Consider the following 12,256-nt stretch of genomic DNA (forward strand, 5'->3'; position numbering starts at 1 on the left):
GCTGAAGACGATATTTACCTGCATAAACGCGCGCAGATATACTCCCGCACGTACAAGCACCCACACGTACATATACTCCCATACGTATATACTTCCACACGTACATATACTCCCATACGTATATACTTCCACACGTACGTACATACATCCGTATTTACCTGCCTACCTTGTACTCGTGAAACCGAGTTAGAACTAGTTAACTGCTTACATCCACAACACGAACAAATGAAGAAAAAAGTGGACAGTAGGATAAAAACTTTAGTAGAGAACAACTTGACTCTAGGTCAGAGAAGTATGTTCTTAGTTGTAGGTGACCAGGGGAAAAACGTAGTAGTAAATTTTCATTTTCTTCTAAACCGATTAGTAAGGAAAACACATAACATACTATGGTGCTACAAGAAAAAATTAGATTTTTCTACTAGTAAAAAAAAAAGGTTCCGTGAAATGAAAAAAAAAATAAAAAAAGGGATATTCGATTCAACAGTTGATAACAATTTTGATGCGTTCATAAACAATGCAAATATTAATTATTGTTTTTATAAAGATACACAAAAAGTTTTAGGAAAAACATTTTCTCTATGTGTGCTACAAGATTTTTCATATATAACACCAAATATTTTATGCAGGTGTATTGAAACCGTAATAGGTGGAGGCATAATAATTTTTCTAATAAACAAACTAGACGAACTAAGAGATATATATAACTTAACATTGAATTACCATAAGAAATATATGATGAATGGAGTATGTAACGTGTACAATAATTATATTCATCGCTTTTTTCTTTCTCTAAATAAATGTAAAAATGCAATGTTTATTGATGACGAGATGAACATTCTGCCCCTTAACGATAATCATTTGCATGTTAAGAAACTTTCTACGGATCTGTCTTCTGGGAGTAAGTGTGCGGGTGAAGGAGCAGCTTCAGGGATAGATTCAGATGTGGAAAACAACGGATGCCACAAGCATAGCACAACGAAAGGAAAAAGAAGAAACGAAAGAGAGAGTTCGAACGTGGGGTCAGCCACTCTGGGAGGGTTCCTTTGCCCAGATAAAAAGGAACTCCAGGAAAAGATACTCATGTTACAAAGTATATGTGAGGAAAACGAAAGGAAGAAAGAGGAAAGACAAATTTTTCTCTATTCGTCCAAGTTTTACAATACCGAGAAGGGAACAAGCGGCTGGGTGGACAGGCAACACGTGCAAACTGCAAGTGACGAAGAGGACTCAACCGCAGCAACTACAGCAGCCAATAACACAATCAATGCCGCATCCACTGATGCTAACCGCGCAGATGCTAGGAACGTATACGGGTTCTTGGATCGAAATGTAATGAACGTGCTTCGCCTGTCCCTGAGCATAGACCAGCTGGATGTGCTTCTGAGCATGTGTAAGATATTACGGAATGATGAAGAGAAGAAAAAGAAGATAAAGGAAATTCTGTTTAGTCTTTTAGCAAATCGAGGAAGAGGAAAATCGGCTACACTTGGACTGCTACTATCTTTAAGTATTTATTTTAATTATAGTAATATAATAATATGCTCAGGAAATAATGATGGAGTTCATACTATATATGAATTTTTAGATAAGGGTCTAAATATCTTAGGATTCAAAGAATTTAAAGACTATGAAAAGGTATATGTGTGTGGTAAAATAAAAGAAATAATAATTTTTAAAAATATAAAATATATAAAACAAAGAATTCATTACTGTGATATAATAGAAGAGGATATATTGAACTGTGAATTGATGATAATAGATGAAGCAGCATGTATTCCTATTGATGTATTAAGAAATAAAATAAAAGGAGAAATAACAATTTTATCTACAACATTGAATGGTTATGAAGGTACTGGAAAAACGTTTACATTTAAATTATTAAAACAATTGAAAAAAAAATATATTACACAATTAACATATGAAGAATTTAAGGAAATGAGTTATATTTATTTTGATAAAGCATTTATAGAGATAAGTTTAAATAACCCCATTAGATATAGTTACAATGATGAAGTAGAGATATGGTTAAATAATTTTTTATGTCTAAATTGCAATGAGACAGATAATTTAAAAGATAATTTGTGTTCTCCTTCAAATTGTCAACTATATTATGTTAATAAGAATATTTTTAAAAATTATAATAAAAGTAGTGAAATTTTATTAAAAAAAATTATGACCCTATTTGTAACTTCTCATTATAAAAATACTCCAAATGATTTAATCATGTTACTTGATTCGAAGCAACATCATCTGTTCATTCTGATAAACAATAAGAATGTCGATATGTTAGTAGACAACGTGGACGAAATAGACATATATGCTGCTCTCCACTGTGCAATAGATGGTATAATTGATCCGACAAACATGAACAAGGTTGTACGTCTAGAGGATATCTATCATTTGGTTAAGCAAAATAAGGAAGCATCCAATGGTTCTCTCACGCAAAACGATACTACACGGGGGAGAGGAGCACGACCAAGCGAAATTCTTTCAAATGAGTTAGAATTAGAATTAGAACGAGCACAGGTTAGAACTGATTACAAGAAAAATGTATTATTATCACGTAGCGTTGATGAGAGAAAGAAAGAAAACGCAGTACAATGTGATAATAGTAATGGTAGTCATATTAATAGTAATAATAGTAATGGTAACAGTAATTGTAATCGCAATAATCCCGTCAGAGAACTGAACACGGAGTTTGAGGGAAATTTAATACCATATATTATTAGCGACTATTTTAACTATTACTTTTATAATTACATTGGCATCCGAATAGTGCGCATATCTGTTCATCCGTCCGTGCAAAATTTGAATTATGGATCCGAATTTTTAAAAAGGATATCTGAATATTATAGCCTGTACAATTCGAAAGAGAGAACAAAAAGCAGAATGTATAAAGATAATATAATTTTATATAACTGTAAAGGAGATAACATTTTTTTTGATGAAAAATTAAAAAAAATTGATTATATTGGTACATGTTTTGGATTAACAAAAGGATTACTAATGTTTTGGCAAAAAAATAAATTTATACCCATATTTTTGAAACAGCAAAAAAATGAAATAACAGGAGAATATAGCATTTTAATGGTTAAACATATCAATAAACAATTGGAAAATGTGTTTATAAATTTTTACTTAGATTTTGTTAGAAGTTTGCGTAATTTGTTATCCTTTGCATTCAGAAAGCTGGAAGTCTTTATTGTTTTTAATTTGCTGCATTACAATTCCTCATTGTTATCAAACCATCACGAATGTCATCAGCATACCCTTTTGAAGAATGAGTACAATAATGCACTTGATCCAAACGATAACAATGATCACTGTTCTTTTTACGATGATACTAATTGTTTAAATGAAGAAAACATTTTTTACTTCTTTCACCAGAATGATATATGTCGACTGAGGAGATATGTCAATGAGGGTAGAAACTTCTACGAAATCCTATATTTAATGACAACCATAGCCACCTTAATCCTATTTAAGAAGGTACATATCGATCTGAGCTTTTTGGAGTACACTGTCTTATATGCCGTATCCTTTCAACACAAAACGTGTAAAGAAATTGCAGATGAGATTAGTGTAAATGTGAACCAAGTCAATGCCATATTTAGGAAAATCGTGCACCGATTTTACTCCTTCGTGAAGGTACCTTCATCCGCAGTGCTGCCATTAGCTGCACGTTAGCTGCACGTTAGCTGCATGTTAGCAACATGGCACATGTATACACGACTGTGCATTCTGCTGTACATTCTACTGTACATTCTACTGTGCATACTACTGTGCATACTCATACACATACACATACGCTTACCCCTTCCCACTACACGCCTTTTCCAACCCCCTTTTAATGCCCCTTTACAGGACATAATGGAAAAACAAATAGAAAAAGAAGTGAATGAACAACTTAACGAGCAACTAAAAAAAAAGAAGAAAAAACGCTCCTTAAATGGGCATCTGTCATCTGATGCATATGTGGACGAACTGAAGAAAGAATCTATAACCTTTAAAAAGAAACACAAAAAGGAAAAACAGGCCCTTATGAAGGAGTTGAATTTATCGGGTAAGCTCCCTATGCCAGTACATACGCAAATCCACACACGTACATATACGCATACATATACGTGCATTTGTATATATACTCAAACCCCTATACATACATGTATGTGCATGTACGGAAGTGCTTGCGAGGGGTTCACCCTTTTGAGGAAGCCGCCATGCAAGTTATGGTACCAGCGACAAGCTGTGATCCTTTACAGTGTTATATAACCTTTTAGTTATAAATTTTTTAAAATTAATATGATCGTAGTATGCCTGTGACTTCGTCGTTTCGTTGTTTTATTTTATTTTATTTTTTCTTTTTTTCAATTTACTTTTTTTTTTTTTTTTATTATTTTATTTTATTTTGATTATTTTTTTTTATTTTGATTATTTTATTTTGATTATTTTATTTTATTTTGATTATTATATTTTATTATTATTTTTTTTTATTATTTTATTTTATTTCCCTTATTTCGAATGCATGCCACACTGCATTATTTTGATGTATTCTTAGCAGTTGCATGCACTCCATTTTATGTATATATATTTATGCCCCGTAAAGATGTGCTTCCTTGTACATATGTATACATGAATATGTACATATGTATATATATATATATATATATATATATATATATATATATATATATATATATATATATATATTAATGTACGTATGTATACACATGCGCGTGTAAAAGTGAGCGTGTACACTTGTATGTAGAAGTATGTTCGTATGTTACACCCTCAGAAGGGATGATGGGATGAAGGCCCTGGCACCATGTTCATTGTTACATATATAAATTTTTCTGCTTTTTACTTCCTTTTTTTTTTTTCAGGATATATCAAAAGAAAACAAATTAATGTAAAGACAAATGATCACGCGAATGTTAATAAACATAAATTGCACAGCTGATGGTATGAAGATGTTTTCTTCTTTATTTTATTTTTACCCTTTTACTGGTTTATTTTGCGTTACACTGTTCCATTTTGTTTTATTCTGTTTCATTTTGTTTTATTTTATTTCGTTTTCCTTTATATTGTTCTATTTTATTTTACATTATTTTATTTCATTATTTTGATACGTCGTTATGCCGTTATTTTGTCATTTTGTCATTTTGCCATTTTGTCATTTTGCCATCTTGCCATTTTGCCATTTTGTCATTTTGCCAATTTGTCATTGTTTTTTTTTTTATGGGTAGCCAAACATCAGTTCAGCGTTCACTTTATATCTTTTTTATAAAAACATATTTTTACTTATATGTATATATATGTATATATATATGTATGCCTGTTTTAATATAACTTTTTACACGTATGTTTCATTGCACGAATGAACAAGTTCTTTTTTTTTTTTTTTTTAAATTATAATTTTTAAAAAAATTTATCCTCATTTTACCCTTCATAAACGACATTGTGGTATATTATTTTACCTTAAAACGTTTTGATCGGCTAAAAAAAAATAAACATAAATATAAATAAATCTCCACATAATAAACATACTGACACACATAGGAAAATACATACACATATACACGTGCATACATACGTACACACATGTGTATGGGTGTGCTACTTTCCCCAGCGTATATCCTACTGCACCCTTACGAACACAATGTTGTGTAATATTATTTTGTTGATCTTTTATTTGAGATTTTTTAAATGCATTTCGAAAAATAATAAAAATGAATACTTATATTTAAATGGCTTCTCAAGTATTACGAATAACTATAACCATTTAAGAAGCAAAAAATATATGTTGTATTCAACAATTGAAATAAAGATGCCTGCACTCTCTAGTACTATGACAACAGGGAAAATTGTTAAGTGGAATAAAAACATAGGAGACTATGTTAATGTATGTGTGATGAGGACAATTTTTCTTTTTTTTTTTTTTTTGCTAACAAGTTTATGTCTTGTTGATAAATAAGTCATTTGTCTTATCATGCACATATATGTATATGTATTTATATTTATACAATATGCACTTTGTGAGTGGAAGTGTTCTACATTTCCGTTTTGCTACTTACACAACATGATTATCATATGGTAGCGTTTTTGTATGAACGTCTTTTACCTGAACATTTTTTTTTTTTTTTTTGGGGGAATATTTCCCTTTCCTTTTTAGCTAGGTGATATCATCATGACTGTCGAAAGTGACAAAGCGGACATGGACGTTGAAGCGTTTGATGAAGGTACACTGCATCTAAACATGAGTTTGCTAAACGTTTAACAATAAAAATAAGCGATGTGTATGCGCATACATACTTGTATGAGGGTGTGCATATATATATATATATATGTACATGTTTATATTATATTTATAATGTTTTTCATATGAGGCTTCTTAAGGACAAAGTGTGTGGAAGACGGATGCGAAGCGAATGTTGGTGATACCCTGGGAGTTCTAACTACGGAAGAGAATGAACAACTTGATGAAAAGGAGTCTAACCAAAACGACAGCAATATTGTAGAGGGTAAGGTAGAAGAAGGGGGGGATGAGGACAAACAAGCAGAATCAAACATATACAAGAAAAAATCGCACGTTAATGCGCGCAGCGAACATGTAAATGAGGAAAAAATATTTATTCCTTTTATAAGAAGCAAAAAGAATATGATAAGAATAAACAAGTGGATGGTCAAAGAAAATGAATTTATAAATAAAGACGAGGTCCTCATGCACGTCGAGGATGATAAAAGCACAATAGAGGTGAAGAGCCCTTACTCAGGTAACCCTATTCGTTTGAGGATGCAAACATGTTAACCCATTTACACATTAATGAAAATATATAGTGCACCTTCGCATATCGAGTTTCCCGTTATTACACTTATTACGCTTATTAAGCTTATTACACTTATTAGGCTTATTACACTTATTAGGCTTATTACACTTATTACACTTATTTTTTCATGTTCAACTTTCCTAATTAGGTGTTATCAAAAATATAATAGTGAAAGAGGGAGAGTTCGCACCCATAAACGAGGAAGTAGCCATTATTTCTGTTAATAAGGTTCACGATTTAAAATATGGCACTTCATTTTTTCATCGCCCTATTTTTTTTTCCTGCACATATTTTGTTTTATTTGTGCTCATATTTATATGATCTGTTAATGTATTTTTTGATCTGTTCATATTTTTATGAGACTTGTTCATATTTTTATGCGACCTGTTCATATTTTTATATGACTCGTTAATATATTTGCTTAGCTTTTTCCCATATGCATTTCCTTTTTGTACACATTCGAATTGTTTACTTGCGTAACTATTCACTGTATTTTATTTTTTTGCAGGAAGCGGATAAATCGAATAGCACTCAAAATGCACATAATAATTATGTCAAGTTAAAAACAAAGCAAAATTTACAACATTGTATTTTTTCGTAATTATATATATGTTTTAGGCTGAACATAGTTAATATATTTTTTTATACAGCTCTTCTCTCTCCTTTTTCATGCATACATATCGTTTGTCCTATTAACAAATGGTATTCCATTATATATTTTGTGCAATTCAAAATATTTTTATATAAGCAGGAAAAATATCGGTGTAAATGAAAATGACATATTAACATACTACAAAAATAAGATTAATGGCACTATTGAAGGAGCACATTTTTTGAAAAATTTAACGTAAAACAGAAAATATTTTATATTTAAAGTTGTGTTTATAGTGGTATATCATACACATGTATATGTATATATATATATATATATATATATATATATATATATATATATATAATACATATGTGTGGGTACATGTATACAATTTGTTAACGTTTATTTTTTCTTTTTTTTTAATAAAAAGCCCGGACAACGAAAAAATATTGGAAGAAAGGCTCAAACTAAATTATGACAAATATAATCACACGTTGAGCGATTTTTTCAGGTGAGAGTTAAAAAAAAAAATAAAAAAAATTTAATGTTACAAAAACTGGGGCATCATCTATCCAATGTATTATTTTCAACCATATAGGTCAACTGAAAGTGCTAGCACATGTAGCACAGTAGCTGAAGAGGAGATAAGTGTAAATTGCAGTAAATAAATGTACCATGTATGCACATACATATATATGCATATATGTATATATATATATATATATATATATATATATATATATATATATATATATATATGTACGCCTCTTCCCTTTTGCTGTGCGTTATGCCTACTCACGTCCACTTCCTTCTTGACAACTTTTATACTTTGTAGAAACAGCATGATGTAAAAATTGTGCTTCCATCTGCAGCCGAGCTGATGAGTCAACATAAAATAAAACCAAGTGATATCACGTAATATTAAGCATATACTTTTGTTTGATGTATACATTTCTGCTTGTGTTTACATATATCATTGTGCATTCATGGTATATAAACTTGTACGTACATACTACTGCCTCTTTGTAGAAACACAAAAGTTTTCAATCGAATAACATACGAAGATGTGGACGCCTTTTTGAAAAATAAAAAAAGCACTATAGTTAAGGACATATCAACACCACAAAAGGAAAAATTAGTTGAACTAACAACCATTCAGAAGTCCATAAAAAATAATATGATGCAAACGTTAAGTGTTCCTGTTTTCCGTGTTACGCATTTAATAAAAACAAATGAATTGCTTAAATTATATGAACAAGTGAAAAACAAAATTAGTATGAGTGTTATATTAAACAAATGTATATCAACTGTGTTAGTGAAACACCCCTTAATTTACTCTACTTATATTGACAAGGACCAGGGAAAAATACTGTACAATGACGACGTCAATATAGGAAATGCGCTAGGCTTAGAGGACTCACTTTTAACGCCAGTACTCAAGCAAGTTGATAAAAAGGATATATATACCCTGTCCGTTGAATGGAAGGTTAACATATAATTCAATGTGTGCAGCGACGCATACATACATGTGCATAATGATATGGTTTGTGCATACAAGCATATTTTAATTTTGATTTTGAATTTAATTTTAGTTATAGTTTTATTTTTAATTTTAATTTTGATTTTAATTTTAGTTTTAATTTTAATTTTGATTTTAATTTTAGTTTTAATTTTAGTTTTAATTTTAGTTTTAATTTTAATTTTAATTTTAATTTTAATTTTTTTTTTTTTTTTTTTCCTTTATACCATCACACAGAAGCTAGTTGAAAAGGGGAAAAACGGCTTGCTCACGTCAAATGACATGTCGGGCAGTAATTTCTACATTTCGAACTTAGGGATGTTTAATACCTATCAATTTGATGCGATATTACCAAAAAATGCATCATGTATATTATCTGTTGGAACAAATATTACAAGCTTTGAAAATTTAGAATATTTGAAAATTCAAAAAGGTATGTTAATGACTTTAACCTGTGACCATAGGCACATTTACGGCTCCCATGCAGCAACTTTTATGAAAGACTTATCAATATTTATTGAGAAGGATATTATGCAAATATTTTTATAAATTTAAAAAAAAAAAAATGCTCGTAAAGGGTGGAGCTGACAAATGGCTAGCTGGGATTTATATAAAAAAAAAAAAAAAAAAATCTACACTACTGTACACAGACATGTACATTTATGTGCAACTTAGTGTCTATCTCTATAATATAACTTTTACACGATATATTTAATCATAATTGTAAAATTAGGTACGTTACAGCATACCATGGAACATACGCTAAGTACACATATTTATTGTTATTTTATTATATATTTATCATATCTTTTTGTGCTTTCCATTAATATGCTGTTCATATTGAAAAAGGAAGTTTTTTAAAATTTGAAATGTAAGTATAGCCTTTTTATAAAAACTTCCTTTTTTTTTTTTTTTTTTTTTTTCTCTCCTTCATCTTCACCTTCTATAATGAAATATTACAAATGCTTACTACGAGAGGAATGTGGAAGATATGTACTCATAACCATTAAGAAAAAATGAGTGATAAGGCAAATGTTAATTTTTAAAAATGTAGGCACTAGAAGAAAGTGTTCACCACATGTGAAAATTACAAATGTGCGTATCCACGCGAAATACATAAATATCCGCATACATGGGTATGTATAAACACTCGACATATGCACATACGCTCATGCATACATATATATAGATTCATGTGCATATGTGAACGTGACATATGTATAATACACATAATCAACTACTGGGGCACATAAAACAAGGTACAGACAAACATTTATAGTGCCCCCACAAACCTATGCAATTGAAAAACCTCATATAACTGAAAATCACCTGAACAGTTAAGAATTATCTTAACTGAGCATGTTAATTTTCCTGTACCAATTTTTACACACTTATATTTACAATTTTTTTTTTTTTTTTTTTTTTTCTTATTCTTTTTATATCCGAAAAATAAAAAGAAAAAAAAAATTAAAATAGATTCCTTTCCTTCATATTTGAACAATAATAAAAATTACTTACAAAATTTTGTCTTTAAAATAATAAAAGCATTATTAATTTTTTTTATTTTTTTAATTCTATTGTGATAAGTATAAAAAACACAAAAAAAAAAAAAAAAAAGTGTACATTCATGCATATGTATATATAAATATACACATAAACATATATACTTATACACATAAACATATATACTTATACACATAAACATATACATATGAACATATACATATGAACATATACATATAAATATATACATATATATAGATATATATTTGTCAACCCAAGTTTAATATAAGTGCTAAAAAATCATTATAAGCATGTAAAATTCAATGAATGCAAGTAAATATGGTATAATGTGTCCACATACGTACATATACATATATATATATAATACGTATATGTATGTATATAAAATACGTATATGTATGTATATATGTACGCATGTACGTATGTATATATCTGTACGCATGCGTGTAAAATAGCAAAATATAAAAAAATTAACAATATACGTAAAAGAGGTCGTGGAAAATACAAACATGCGTATAAGTAAATACACATACGTTCATATACATATATATATATATATATACATGTGTACATTCACAGTAGTGTTAACTCATAGTGGTACGATTCAACGCATATGTTCTTTTCTTAAAAATTAATTTTTAAATTTTCAAAAAATCCAAGATATGAACATGCAATTTTGTGTTACAATCCTATGTTTTTATTTTTATCATCTTATCATATTGTATATTATCAAATGTTATATCTTATCTGACTTTTCTTTTTTTCCTTTTTACTCTCTTTTTTTTTTCCCCCCCCCTTATTGAACATGGCTATTTCCCAACGTGATATAATATTCAATTTAAAATATATAAAAAATAATAGAAAGAAATCCTATCTCCATAAATGTGAGTACGAACAAAAATGGCAATGCAACGAGTAAATACTGGACTTCCTTGCATATATATATATATATATATATATATGTATATGCATGTATATTGTGTGCATGTATACATATATATACATATACATTCTTGAAACACATACACACACACTTAAGCTGAATGCTTCCCCTTCGTATTATGCCCAAAATATTACAAAACAACAAACATACCTTTTTTCACTTGGCATTGTTTAAGTGTGTAGTGAGCCAATCAAAACCCTCGTACAGTCCGTCACCCCTCGTAGCACAGGTTGACTGAATAAACCTGAAAAAATACAGGAAATACGAAAAAGTGTGTGAAATGTTGGTATATATGCACATGTACATATATATATATATATATTGGGTATACACGCCTATGCATGCATGTATGACGAAAATGTACCATAATGCACCGTGAAACAAATGTGTAAAAGAATAAAATAAAATACATATATATATATATATATATATACATAAATGCACATAAATACACACACATACATATACAAGTACACACATCGTGCACACTTACCAGTTCCTTTCTCTAATCGTGTTGAGGTGCAGTTTCTCTGTAACTTCGGCTGCTGACATAGCATTTGGTAAATCTTGTTTATTTGCAAATACTAAAATTATTGCGTCCTTTAACTCTTCTTCATTTATCATCCTATGCAACTCTTCACGCGCTAAAAATTGAGGAAAAAAAAAAAATAAAATAATAAGATAATGATGTAATATAATAAACAGTAACGAGCTGTGCCGATAATATAATACAACAAAATAATTACTACTTCACACGTAAAAGAAATATGGAAAATTTTCTTTCTCTTTTTTAATACCGTCATCAATCCTTTCTCTGTCGTTACTATCAACAACAAAAATTAAGCCATCGG

General features: G+C 29.6%; 3 protein-coding genes across 3 annotated transcripts in view; 2 read left to right on the top strand and 1 right to left on the bottom strand.

Moving 5' to 3' along the window:
* Positions 1 to 225: 225 nt before the first annotated feature.
* On the top strand, positions 226 to 4,957 carry PmUG01_06012100 (histone acetyltransferase, putative; the record flags this gene model as incomplete). Its single annotated transcript, XM_029003685.1, has 3 exons — positions 226 to 3,648; positions 3,865 to 4,063; positions 4,881 to 4,957. The coding sequence occupies 3 exons, from the start codon at positions 226 to 228 to the stop codon at positions 4,955 to 4,957; spliced, it is 3,699 nt and encodes a 1,232-aa protein (XP_028859780.1).
* A 699-nt stretch (positions 4,958 to 5,656) lies between these two features.
* PmUG01_06012200 (dihydrolipoamide acyltransferase component E2, putative) lies at positions 5,657 to 9,487 on the top strand (the record flags this gene model as incomplete). The annotated part of the gene is made up of 11 exons (XM_029003686.1): positions 5,657 to 5,899; positions 6,170 to 6,236; positions 6,423 to 6,770; positions 6,973 to 7,052; positions 7,333 to 7,382; positions 7,576 to 7,671; positions 7,850 to 7,930; positions 8,018 to 8,069; positions 8,255 to 8,334; positions 8,449 to 8,905; positions 9,176 to 9,487. The coding sequence occupies 11 exons, from the start codon at positions 5,657 to 5,659 to the stop codon at positions 9,485 to 9,487; spliced, it is 1,866 nt and encodes a 621-aa protein (XP_028859781.1).
* Positions 9,488 to 11,561: 2,074 nt separating this feature from the next.
* The window catches only part of PmUG01_06012300 (ADP-ribosylation factor, putative), a gene marked incomplete at both ends in the record, with an annotated part of 1,482 nt that continues 787 nt past the window's right edge, over positions 11,562 to 12,256 (bottom strand). Inside the window, 3 exons of the mRNA XM_029003687.1 lie at positions 11,562 to 11,649; positions 11,899 to 12,049; positions 12,203 to 12,256. The exon at positions 12,203 to 12,256 is cut by the window's right edge and continues 34 nt beyond it. Of these exons, the coding sequence (XP_028859782.1) occupies positions 11,562 to 11,649; positions 11,899 to 12,049; positions 12,203 to 12,256 (293 nt within the window). The remainder of the gene's footprint in view (positions 11,650 to 11,898; positions 12,050 to 12,202) is intronic.

This window comes from Plasmodium malariae (genome assembly GCF_900090045.1).
Source record: "Plasmodium malariae genome assembly, chromosome: 6".
Classification (NCBI taxonomy): domain Eukaryota; phylum Apicomplexa; class Aconoidasida; order Haemosporida; family Plasmodiidae; genus Plasmodium; species Plasmodium malariae.